The sequence below is a fragment of the Clarias gariepinus genome, chromosome 20, assembly GCF_024256425.1.
Source record: "Clarias gariepinus isolate MV-2021 ecotype Netherlands chromosome 20, CGAR_prim_01v2, whole genome shotgun sequence".
Classification (NCBI taxonomy): Eukaryota; Metazoa; Chordata; class Actinopteri; order Siluriformes; family Clariidae; genus Clarias; species Clarias gariepinus.
In genome coordinates this window covers 3,792,594-3,806,059 of record NC_071119.1, presented here as the reverse complement: position 1 = coordinate 3,806,059, position 13,466 = coordinate 3,792,594, and the positions used below count along the sequence as shown (strand labels likewise).

The window sequence follows — 13,466 nt, the reverse complement described above, 5'->3', positions numbered from 1 at the left end:
GAATCCTCTGTTATTTAATATATTCTATATACTGTATCTGATGAGTGGCATATTAATATAAAGGGGAGGGGGAGTTAAAGAAAAATACGGGTTTCATCTCAAAGTGTTTATTTAAACAGAAATGAGGTGTACAAACATGATTCTTGTATACATACTAAAGGTTTTAGAAAAAGCAAAAAATTTAAATGTGAACTACACATGGTTACTTGCGTCACCTAATCATCTGCAGTCATCCAATCATCTCAGAGATTTGTCAAAATAACTGTCACATTTCAGAGTGTTGTACAGAAAAATAAATCACAGACACAGTACACCATACTAAACAAGCGTAGAAGTTTATCTTTTTTCGCTCTTTCAAAATGTGGGTGTAATACCCTCTTATGAAACTTGGTGGCATCAGTGAGCTGCAGCTCCCAGTCAACTGTGTTTCAGTACAGTATTCAGTAAACTACATGAGATATTCAACACATTACAAATGAATATTAAAAAATGCCCTTAGGCTAGTAAACAGGTAATGCTAGAGGTTTATTTTTGACAAAAAATGTAATTCAGTGACAAAACAAACGGTTGTGTACGTGCAAGTGAACATAAAAACAAAAATGACAAATTCAATAAACAGGAATCTTTATAGCCTAATGTTGTTGAAAGTAAGTAAATAATGGTTTTGACCCATTAAAATCAAGGAATGATCTATACTGTTCTACATGATAATACTTAAATATTTCTTTCAATATATCTTTCTGATCAGTCCCCCTCCAGGAACCATGCACACACACTCTCCCACATATTTATTTTTTTATTTCATCCTGAAATTTGTGGTCAGGAGAGAAAACTGGAGAACCCTGAGCAAACTCACACAGACAAGTTGAATTAAATAAACTAGTAATGTCAGGAGCGGCATGGCGGCTTAATGGTTAGTTATGTTACCTCGCACCTCCAGGGTTGAGGTTTGATCTCCAACTTGAGTCATTGTGTGTGAAGTTTGCATGTTCTCCCTGTGCTTAGTGGGTTTCATCTGGGTACTTCAATTTCCTCCGATAGAACAGTACATATGCAAGATAGCCTAATTGACACTTCCAAATTTTATGAGTGTATGTGTGTATGCCCCGCGATGTATTCAATTGACACCATGTTGAGGGTGTAACCCTTCTAGTGCCCTGTTCTGAGTTCCAGTTCCGGGAGCATGTTCATAAGTCGGATTCGTTCATAAGTTCGACAAAGTGCGTCTTACACACCTTTGACAGAAATATACAATGTAAAGCATGAAAAAACAAGCACACAGATTTGGTCTTTTATTTCCGCATTATACTCTAGCGAGACAGTGCCTTCAAATCACGAGGGGAATCCTGGTGACACAGCGGGGTTAGCTGACCTTGTTTAAACGCAGCCTGGGAAGACATTGGGGGGAGGGACAAAAAAACCGCTATATTTTACTGTTTACTGCGCGCTTGAACAGACACCTCAGGATTGAGAATTTTTTGAAGTTATGATTATTCACCATCAGGACAGCTTTACAGGACACACATTTTCTATTATTGTGCTCCCGAACTGATTCATTAAAACTGGTGACTCCGACTCATTTCTCCCGCACACACACACAGATACAATATACCGGACTTTTTTTGTACAGTACACGTGAGCTACCTTTATATCCAAGAATGTTTGTAGATCTGCGGTCCGTTTATATATAAGAAAATTCATAACTCCAATGTTCGTAAGTCAGGGACTTGTAAGTGCTAATGAGTGAGAGAGCGTAATGTCAGGGTTACATTTTGAAGATCTTGGTTTCATCTCTTTCAGGTGAATTAAAATAAAAAATAATAAAATAACAATTACAGTTTCAAAAAAAGAAGAAAGTCCATGAGCTGAAGCAGATGCATCTGGAGCAGAGTGAATACAGTATGAAACTGTTTGCGAAGGCCTTCTACACAGGAGTTTAGAGCTCAGACTGGCTTCATCTTTATTTCAAAAAAGAAACAGAGGATCCTTTCATCATTGAGACCTGTCGACAAATATAAACATGATGATGATTAATCTTTAATCAATGATTAATTATAATCATACTTTAAGTTAAAGAAAGTTGAAACTTGGAAAAGTAATCAACAAAACACATTATATTATAAATCGGATTATACATCTGTTTCCATTAGTCTATATTAATGTGCTAAAATGGCTAACTAGCTCGGTGTACATAATTGAATTACATTAGCTTTTACTTTCTATCCATTCTGCATTACTTTCATATGCACAATACAACATCTAGTATATGTGGAATAAATTAGGTAGAAATGTGCTCTTACCAAAGCTGGAAAATAATTATTCTTTTTTAAACAGGTAATCAGGCTCAGCAAAAACACGCATATCTAACATCCTCTCTGTCAATAAATATATATATAAAAAACAACAACAAGTGATAATATGATATGATATAATGGTGATACAGTGGACATGCTTGTAGAACCATATTCGAAAGCAGCTGGTACAACTCACCCTTTCTGAGTTGTCCACGGGAGCGTTTTCTCGGAGGCTCATCCTTAGTTTTACTTTTCTGCATGTCCTTAAAGATGAAACAACAGCTCAGGAACTTATTGTAAAAGATTTCTCGCAAACTGAACTGTTCTGAGGCTGGGGTCGGGGTGAGCTTACCTCCAGTTTCAGTGCCATGTCATTCACATGATTTTGGAGCTGCTTCATCTGCTTCATTAAGTTGCTCATGAGATCCTTAGGCACGGTGACCTGCTTGATAAAAACGTAAAGTAAGTGTTTGTTCCAGATATCCACATTCACTTCTTATCCTGACACGCCCATAACTCTGGAATAGGCTTAATCTGGACTCATCAGGTCACATGACCTTTTCCCATTGCTACAAAGTCCAGTCTTTATGCTCCCTAACAAACTGAAGCCTTTTTCTTATGAGTCTCACTGCCATGTGGTTTTCGTATAGACACACGGCTGTTTAGTCCCAATTCTGTGAGTTACCGTCACACTGTGTGTGTGTATATATAGAAATCCTCTTATTTTTACTATTAAACCAAGCTTTGATTCCTTAACTCTGTTTTTTTTTTCACCATGCAACTTCATCAAGAGTTTCCTTCCACAAAGTTGACGAGTTAGCATTATATTTCCAGGTTGTAAGGATGTGTTGAACAGTTCTTGGTTACATGGACAACCACTAATTTAAAATAAATCCTTCATTCCTGCTTCTGACTGTTAAAACCCACCTCAGCTGAAGTATTAGCTTTGCCTAGCTTGTTGACTCCACCCAACTTCAGGTCTTTTGTTGGCTTCATCAGGACATGTTTCTGCAGCGCTTCTACAGTGTAGTGCGTCCTCACATGAGCTTCACAGTAAGACACACTGCAGGTCAGACATGTATTCACTGCTCTGATCTTACTTTTAGTGCAGAGATCACAGGCCACGTCTCCAGGTCCAGCGTAGTTTTGAACAGGAACAGCAGGGCTGAACTTGGCCCGCTGATGCGTCTGCACAACGTTAGCCAGAGTCACATTCAGGTTGAGTGCAGGACGAGTTGTAAACCTCTTCCTACACTGAGGACAGGAGTAATTTCCTATCTGGGCTGGTCTGATCCAATAGTTTAGGATGCACCTTTTGCAAAAACTGTGTCCACAGGGGATGGACATGGGCTCCTTGAGGACATCTTTACACTCTGTACACCTCAAGTGTTCCCTCATCATTTGACTGGTGTAGGGATCTCTATGTTCAGTTCAAAACAGGCAAAAAAAAATAAATTAAACATATTTTCTTAAGTCCATCATGGTAGCTGTTAGCAATTTTAAAATGCTCAGATTTACTCATATTATAAATGTTGGAATAAAGAAATGCAGGACCAGGTTAAATATACTATACAATTTTTCTAACCTGAAAAAGTACACATGCAATGTTTCATTGTCATGGTGTTTGTATGTGAAACTGTTAAAAAGTGATCTAATGTCTGATATTCAATGTCATTTATAAATAGATGATTGACTGTCTGCTGTATTTTTGAATCAACACACACTAGTGCGATTACAAAGAAGAGCTGCTTCACAATATGTGTAAAGATTTAAAGCAGTCAATGGGCTGTTTACAATCACGTGATTATTTAGTCATTTATTTTATTATTACTTCTGTGCAGAGACCCGACCTACTGAGTACAGACCTGTATTCAAACGGAAAACTTGGAACCACAGACTGGTCAGACTTGACAGGTGTTAGGTTTGGAGATATCTTGTTCATCATGCTCTGTGTCTGTAACCTGGGATCACTAAAAACATTCAAAAATACATGTTAGCAGAATGGCAAAAGTGTAATTAGAGACTTGGGCACCTGTTCTGAACCCAGGACAAAAAAACTAAACAAAAAGTCCTGCAATGTCTTAAGGATTATTTGATTATTTGACCCTTGTTTAGGTCTCCCTCTCTCTGATCACCTCTATAATCAGCCATAAGCCATAACAGAGACTAGCACTGGTTAATTTGTCATAACAGTGGTTGTTAGTTTGACAGCTACTGTTGTCACTGGATTAATAAAAAATTTGGGCCCGGTTTTCCGATAACGCACACTCTTAGCGCTATACTCTTAAGACTCTTAAGATATATCTTACGTAAGTTCTTTACTTTTCTAAGTGTGTTCCCCGAACTGTTCCTTAGGAGTCTTCTTAATTCGCTGCCTCTTACGTCCCACGTTACAAGGCGCTGTCTACAGTGAAGGTATTGAATTAGCTGACATCGGTCGCTCAGGAATCGATTTTTTGCATGACAGCATTAAAAAAGACAGCACTTTCTATGCAAATTGAAACATTGCACAAAAATCTTCCAATAACGTTTGTTTCGAAATGGGTTAACTTACAGTATCAATAGCAGGGCATAATAGACAAATATATAAATTAAAACCAACATTAGTCTGAGATGGAGATCATGATTGTTTGAAAAAGGTTTGCTGTGCTTGAGGCAGAGCAGCGGCGTCTTCCAATTTTGAGACCTAAGTTCACTACCCATTAGATAAATCAAGATTAATCAGCAATACGACATTTTAGCTTGGACATCCAGTTAACTTTTGACAGAGATATTTTAATGTGTAGGCCCACACAACTTTAGGAGAAGCATGTCAGTGGTTGGGGTTGTATAGCGCACTTACTGTATGAAATAAATACGATGAGATGACAGATTAGAGGTTTTAAGCATTACAATCACTCGGAAAAATAAATGTACGCGGGGTTTGAAACTCCCAAGTTTATTATCTCATTTAACTAAATCTAATTTTATCATAAAACAAAACGTGTCAAAAGAAAAGTCCATCCAGTCATGGATGATGGCTAATGATCAATGGAACATATTTTCAACAAAAACATTTTCGAACAACTGCTGCCTTGCCCCAACCCCGGCAGCATGCAGTGCAGCCCACTGTGGAGGACTCAAGACCTCAATCCCTACCTCTGCATCTTTCTCCTCATCTGCCTCCTTCTTCTCCTCCAGACCTACCTTACGAACGTGTGACTTACCTAAGATATACTTAGAGTACGAACGTTTCGGGAATCGTGCTGTAACGTTAAGAGAGAAGTTAAGGTACAACTTAAGAACTACTTAGCGATAAGAAGCTTTCGGGAAACCGTGCCCTGATCGGTACATACCGGTCGCCCGTACAGGGAATCATTTTTCTACAATAATAAAACAAATCTGATAGTTACGCTGTACTGTACCACTTACCTAAACAGGCTGATTGAGTACAGCTGTTCATGGAAACGGTGTCCCCTGATGCTAGGACTCCTTTCAGCAGGATAATCACTATGACAAACTGTGTGTGTGTGTGTGTGTGTGTGTTTATTTTGCCTTTACATTTAACTTGTACATTTTTTAAATGATCATCATACTGTATTACATACATATTACATCATACTGTAGATACCTTAAAATAAATTTAATAGGTGGGTCCATGGAATGAGAGGATGCCAGTGTTAGACATGGAGACAATTCATCACGTTGGCTTGTTCTGTGCAAAACAAATAAAAAAAACAAACAAAAAAAAAAATAATTATAAAGGAATTATGTAAGTATTATAAAGCAGGGCGACCATTTCATTTTTTTTTTACTAATTAGTGAAGAATTTATATATTTTGCACATTTAAATACAAAAAGTTTTTTGTGAAAACAAAACTACAACTGGACATCCCCTGGGTTCACCATGTAAATATCTTTTTTTTTTTTTTCATATTTTCAGGTTAATGAGATTTAGAACAAAAGCACTCACGGTGTGACATCGGGCTCATGTCTGAACTTATGCGGAGCATACATCGACCGGTCGCTTTTCATCGAGATGTATGACGCAGCTGGTGAATGGCTGATCCTGTCCTGGTGTTCACTAACGTTCAGATACCTGTACAAGCACTGATGTACATCATCATCAACAACAACAACAGCATTGCTATTGCTATTCAAAAGGAATAATCAGTGCTTGGGTAGAATGTCTGTACAATTTGCATGAGATAATCAGTCTCTATATAAGTTAGATAAGTGTTATATAAGTGTGTGTCGCATATTTTCTGTAGATATACTATAAAGAAAAAAAAGCTGATATACTGTACAGTAGCTGACCTATATTCAAAATGAATTTAGTGTCTTATTTAGTAGCAAAGTATCTGGACTTACACTTGAAAACTCTTTGCTTGTCGTCGACGTAACTGGATGGGATCTATTTCCTGATCTTTTGAAGTAGGAGCTGATGAGGCCCAGTCTGACTCCAGGCTCCTTGTAGAAAAAAAAAATGATTCTTACTGAATGGCTTTTCTTTTGATTGTGGCTATAATAAAGGCCATAGATAAAAAAAAATACAAGCCTTATCTTGTTATAATGATCAATCCAACCAGCATTATTATTGTTCAAATCCAGACTGAACGACCAGCCAAGATTAAATTAGATTTCACTATTAGTATAGTGAAATACATGTTTTGATTGTGCTTGGCAGAAAGTGCACAGGCTTCAGGGTCAAACTGGAGTATATGGTGTGCAGTTACAGGAAAATTATCAACGATGAGGTGGTGTGAAGAATCAGAATCAGAATCAGAAAGAGTTTTATTGCCAAGTACGCTTGCACGTACAAGGAATTTGTTTTAGTGACAGAGCTTCCAGAACAGAAAACAAATGACAAGACAAAACAGCACGACACACAAAAAAAAGTTTGACATCAAATGAAGTAGGGTGTGAGATACTTTTTAAAATAAGTTATATAGATATCTGAAATCTGTGGTATTATACAGTATATTGCACTGTGATACTGTACACAATATTGCACATATATTTATTGACAGTTGATGTTTGACTGTTCATGAGGTAGATTGCCTGGGGAAAAAAACTGTTTTCGTGCCTGACTGTCCTAGTGTTAGGTGCTCTATAGCGTCGACCCTACGGCAAAAGTTCAAATAAAAGGTGGCCTGGGTGTGAGGGGTTCAAAGTGATATTCCGAGCCCTTTTCCTCACTCTGGATGTATACAGTTCTTGCGGCGTGTGCAGGGGGGTGCCAATAATTCTTTCAGCAGTCCGAACCGTCCTTTGTAGTCTTCTGATGTCTGTTTTCGTAGCTGAGCCAAACCAGACAGTTATTGAAGTGCACAGGACGGATTCAATGACGGCTGAGTAGAACTGTGTGAGCAGCTCCTGTGGCAGGTTGAACTTCTTTAGCTGGCGAAGGAAATACGACCTCTGGTGGGCCTTTTTAACAATGGAGTCAATGTGAGTGTCCCACTTCAGGTCCTGGGAGATGGTCGTGCCCAGGAACAGGAATGACTCTACTGCTGTCACAGTGCTGTTCATGATGGTGAGTGGGGGAAGTGCAGGTGGGTTCCTCCTGAAGTCCACAATCATCTCCACTGTTTTGAGCGTGTTCAGCTCCAGGTTTTTGAGACAGCCAGCCGCTTGACCTGAAGTGGATGAAGTGGAGTTACTGTTACCAGCCTGAAGTGGATCACAGTTGAAGGACTGCAGACGAGGCACAGGTGCGAAAGTACAGTGCTCACACTGAAAGAGTGAAAGAGCTCCAGCTGTTCCAGAAGAACAGCTATCTCTGCAGCACCCCACCAATCAGGCATGGTAGAGTGGTTAATAGTAGAGTCTGACTCCTCAATAAAAGGCATATGACAGAAGCCTGGAGTTTGGGCTTAAGTTTGTCTTATGCCACCTGAAGGACACGCAGACCATGAGAATTATATAAGATCAATTATAAACATCAACTTTTTAAGTATGATGTTTGGTTTGTGCTCTGACTTGCACTGTTAACTGTGGGACCCTATATAGCCACATGTGTGTCTTTTAAAATCATGTCCAATCAACTGAAAATACCACAGGTGGACTTTAGTCGAGTTGTAGGAACATCTCAAGGATGATCAGTGGGAACAGGAAGCACCTGAGCTCAATTTTGAGTGTCATGGCAAAGGCTGTGAATACTTATGTACTGTACATGTGATTTTTTTAGTTATTTATTTTTAAAAATAAATTTGCAAAGATTTCAAAAAACTTATTTTACGTTGTCATTATGGGGTATTGTTTGTAGAATTTTAAGAAAAATAATGAATTTTATCCATTTTAAAATGAGGCTGTAACATAACAAAATATGGAAAAAGTGAAGCACTGTGAATACTTTCCGGATGCACTGTAAATACTTTATCCCAAAAACCAGTGTCTCTGGGCACAAGGCACCCTTTAGGGATTATTCATGATAACTACTGTAGTTACATTTAATGTTATAGAAAGTACAAGAAACAATTTAGTTTCTGTTAGTATTTATGTCATAGCAAACCTAAACTCTCATCCCCCCTTTTCCCTTTGTGTCATGACGGGGTGGTATTGGCTGTTGTTAATGCCGTGGGCAGAAAAGGGCAGGCATAGGCGCAGAGGGGGGTTTTTAAACAAGAGAGTCTTTATTCAGGATATAACCAAAACAGGACTCGCAAAGAAACGAAACAAACAAAGAAACAAACACTTAAATTATATAACCCATAACTGACCAATACCCAGGCTAGAGAACAAGACACAAAACATAAGCATTATACTGAAATACATGCTTAACTGACAAGACACAGACTCTAATACACTAAATATAAGCACTATGTTGAGACGCAGACTTAAGGACGAAACACAGACTCTAGCTAAGTATGGAGCTGAAAACAGGGACAAGACGAGAGACTAGAGACACGCCCAGAGACACAAGACAGGACTAAGGCTAAAGACATGGGACAGGACTGTGAAAAATGTGCTCCCGCATCACCTGTCCGAGGTGCCTTCTGGGAAACTAAGTCTGCAAAACAAAAACTACAAAGGGCTAAACACTAGCATTAACAACTAGCCCTCTAGTGGCGATTCCACTTTGCTTATTTTAAGATAAAAAAAATGCATGTCATGTTAGTGTCAAGTGTAAACTTCGCTATTCAGGAGATTTTCCACTGTGCAAACTTTTGTGACTTTTACAAAGCCTTGACACTGGAGACTCCTTTCAAACATATAATTTAAAGTTTTCCATTTAGAAAAACATCCCTAAAATTGCACATTTCATTTGTTAAAAAAGAACAATTTGATTTGTTAAAAAAGAACAAACTTTTACTGGGCTTGGGATGCAAAAACATGTTCCTGAGAACAATAAGGTTCTGTTTAAATGATGACTCATTAGAAAACACAAAGCTGGACTTGCAGCTGCACCGCTGTGGAAGAAAATTCACCAGTGTTTGATTACTCAGAATGAAAGAGCACAATGAACTCACCTCAAGTCCTCACTTTCATCAGACTTGTCACTGTCATGTTCATGACGTAATGTAGAGTCTGATGACTCGCTACTGGTAGCGCTTGAGATGGACAGAGGGGTTAATGTTGACATCCTGAAAAACACCTGAGAAATCATTGGAGCATTTAGAGATGTCACCAACAGAATCATAGAGCATCTGCAACATTTTACCACTTCAAATGCAAGTATTTATTAATAAAAAAAATGTCCACACAAAATAATTGCAGTAAATCACTGAATCCATTCCCCCCTTCACCTCTAATAATTTGTATTATTTTAAATAATAGTTATAAAAAATAGAATTTACACAAAACGCAATAGAAACAGAGTCAATATTTTACTATTTTCAAGGAAGTCTCTTATGGTGGTTGAAATGGCTGTTTAGCTGTTATATATTGTATCTGTTTATATTAGATTTAACATGCATTAATGGCAGGGTAGGTGGGACTGTGGCGTAGTGGTTATAGCATTTTAACAATAAATAAAAAGTAAAAAAAAATTGGGGTGATGGGCAGCTCATTGTTCAAGTTAACTTTATAGAATTTATCCATTCTTTGTTTTTAATTTTATCCATTCTTTGTTTTCAAACTGTCGTGTCGCACCTCCTGGGTCTGGGTTTGATTCCCCGCCTCAGGGTCTGTGTGGGTTTCCTCCGGGTACTCCGGTTTCCTCACACAATCCAAAGAGCTAATTGACATTTAGAAATTGCCTGTAGTGTAAGAAATACTGTAGTGTGTGAAGATTGACTGGAGGTCATACCATGGTCATAAAATAGGAATAAATACAATAGTGATACCAATTGGCCCCCACAGGCCCTATACAGCTACAGTTGGACTACAGAGGTTACTTAATGGATGTAGGGTTGATGTAGGGTTCCTCTCACAATGAGCATAATAAAGATTGAGGATTTATGTATTTATTTACTTTTATTAAATTGAAAAAATATATATTCATACAGTTAAAAACAAGTATGAAGTATTATTAAAATTGTTCCAGTGAAGGAAGCAGGTACTGTATGTTTCTCAAAAACAGGAGATTTATGAAAAATGTAAAACATATGTTGCATATTTATAAGTTTTACCTAACATAGGTTTTTAAAATGCATTAAAATGTGATAGCTAACTTAAACAATGAGTTGCCAGGCCCAGTTAAAACACTCCATTATGAAAACCTGTGTCTTTTAACTTTTCATTCATCATCTGTAGATTAAAATACGCTATACAAGTAACAACATACATTATTCTCTTAACTAAATCTAGTTTTTATTGTTACTATGAGTTTATATATTAAGTTGTTATCTCATTTATTCTCCACTCACCCTCAAAACAACACAAACATTGGAACAAAATCCCGAACACTGAGCTCGTGCTGATTTTCACTTTCATTTCCGCACACGCTCGGTCGGTTAGTCTCTAAATGACGTAATGGTTCCTACACAAGTACACTCTTTAGGGTGTAAAACAATGACATCTACGGTGCACTATGAAGAGTAAAGTATATTAAATATGGACGTGTCCTTTATATGTCATGTCCTTTATGTTAATACTCCATTTTATACAACACCGAATGGCCTTTAAACACATAAAATGACTGAAATATGTTCAACTCTAACTGGCTGATAGTTTAGCTGATACCTAGTTTAGCTGAGACGTAATCTTGCCTTCATACCAAATCAATTGCATTTTTAATTTTAGTTTTTGCAAAGCAGTTTTACAGAATCAAAAGAAAATTATGGAAATGTGTAAAAAAATGTGTGTGAATCAGAATGATCAGATCGTCCCGATGAAGAAGCCGAGGGCGATGGCGCTGATGGAAAAACTCCCTGAGATGGTAATAGGAAGAAACCTTGAGAGGAACCAGACTCAACAGGGAACCCATCATCATCTGGGTGATAACGGACAGCAGGGATTGATCTGCACTCAAACTGTGTGTTAGGAGGCTGGGAGTTCAGTATAACAGGAGAAAAGGTTCATATGGAGTCCAACCCGAAGCAGGACACCAGGACGAGTCATTCAGGTCCGAAGGGCAGAGGAGGTCTGGATCACTGGCAGCTTAGGAGTGACATTTTGTGTAAGAGAGAGAGAGAGAGAGAGGGAAATAGAGGAGTAGAGAGAGAGAGAGAGAGAAAGAAGGGCTCTATCCCAGACTTTGAGTGCTGAAGTGGACCTACTGTGAGTGAGACCCGGCTGAACCTTCAGACCTGCAAATCACTGGTGCTGGTTGTGGTGGAATATGAAGGGCTTTTCCTCCGCCACTGCCAGCTCACAGACTAGCATGGGGAGACGCTGATACCACACCTACTCAAGGTGATGCACTTAGGGTGTGAGGAGCTTATTCATTCCTGTTATATCCAATCATAGGTGTCTGTGAGCTCTGGTATGTGGAAGAAGATGGATTGTGATCTCCTCCTCACGCAGTAAGGTCTTTTATCTTAAGGTCACGAGCAGTTGTCAAAGCATTTCACTGCATATCGTACTGTGTATGACTTGAGTTTGAGCCAGAGCTCTCAGTCAACCATGTAGAGGAATGATAACCTATGCTTAAGTTTCAGTAGTGTATTCAGTAGTTACATGCGGTATTCAACACATTATTACAAATGAATATAAAAATGCTTTTAGACTGGTACAAAAATAATCTCCAGGGCTGGTGTTTGTTTCTAATTAAAAAGTAATTCAGTGACAAAGCTTATTGTTGTGCACGTGCAAGCGAACATAAAATCTCCCAAAAATTACAGAATGAGTTCAACAAACAGGAAACACAAAGCCTAATGTTATTCAAAGTTCTGACCAATCAGAATCAAGGAATTATTTACACTGATCAATACGTTTTCTCTCGAAAACTCTCTGAAACCTCTCTCTCACTGTAGTGTTCTAGAATTGATCACTTATCTATTTCCTCATCTGTTCTGTTCATGTGTAGTGTAAAAACATATCTTTCCTTAGGATGAAAAGCACAGTACAGTGCTCAATGTCCTTACTTCAGTAAGAGCTTTACCCTTCTTACTGGAACATTCCTGTAATAATAATAATGGATTTTGACGGCAGTCTTTCCACTTTTGCTGCTTTGCAGATGGAATAAAAATGATTCAAAATAACACCTATAGTAATCCTAGTAATAAACTAAAGACTAGAGACAAGACGAGATGGGAGACAAGAGACAGGACTAAGGCTAAAGACATGGCAATCAGCTAGACATGGCTATTAGCTGGACATGGCTATTAGCTAACCATGGCAGTCAGCTACACATACATCTAGCTAAGCATGTCTTTAGCCCTCATCTAGCACCCCATGTCTTTAAGGGGGCTATGGCTAGGGGCATGACAGTTAACTCAACATGGGTTTTAGCTAACCAAGCTTCTGGCCAAACACACACCTAGCTACTTACCTAACTAGTTAAACACACAAGGAAACAGAATGACACAAACAACAATACTTACAGACACATTAAACACACCACACTTGACAAGACTGAGTCAACTCCACAAACTTAGACACACACAGAACATCAACAGTAAACATTGCCAACAGGAGAGCCAAACCCAACCAAACTTAGATCAAAACAAAACAAAACAAAACAAAACAAAACGCCCACAAATGACAGTAGTAAAACTAACAATGCTCGACCCACTTTCCCAGCCTAAACAGCTATTTATAGATGGTTTTAATGACCTTCTAGGAAACTGGGTCTGCAAAAAAAAAAAA

The 13,466-nt window shown here is 38.3% G+C and overlaps 1 protein-coding gene across 1 annotated transcript; it reads right to left on the bottom strand.

Moving 5' to 3' along the window:
- Positions 1–2,473: 2,473 nt before the first annotated feature.
- On the bottom strand, positions 2,474–11,155 carry LOC128508219 (E3 ubiquitin/ISG15 ligase TRIM25-like; the record flags this gene model as incomplete). Its single annotated transcript, XM_053479442.1, has 9 exons — positions 11,084–11,155; positions 9,746–9,870; positions 6,645–6,743; positions 6,247–6,372; positions 5,905–5,988; positions 4,160–4,264; positions 3,222–3,714; positions 2,647–2,736; positions 2,474–2,557 (listed from the first exon to the last, which is right to left on the bottom strand). Coding segments are annotated over exons 2-9 (1,194 nt in total), but the record flags the coding sequence as incomplete, so codon positions are not given.
- Positions 11,156–13,466: the final 2,311 nt, after the last annotated feature.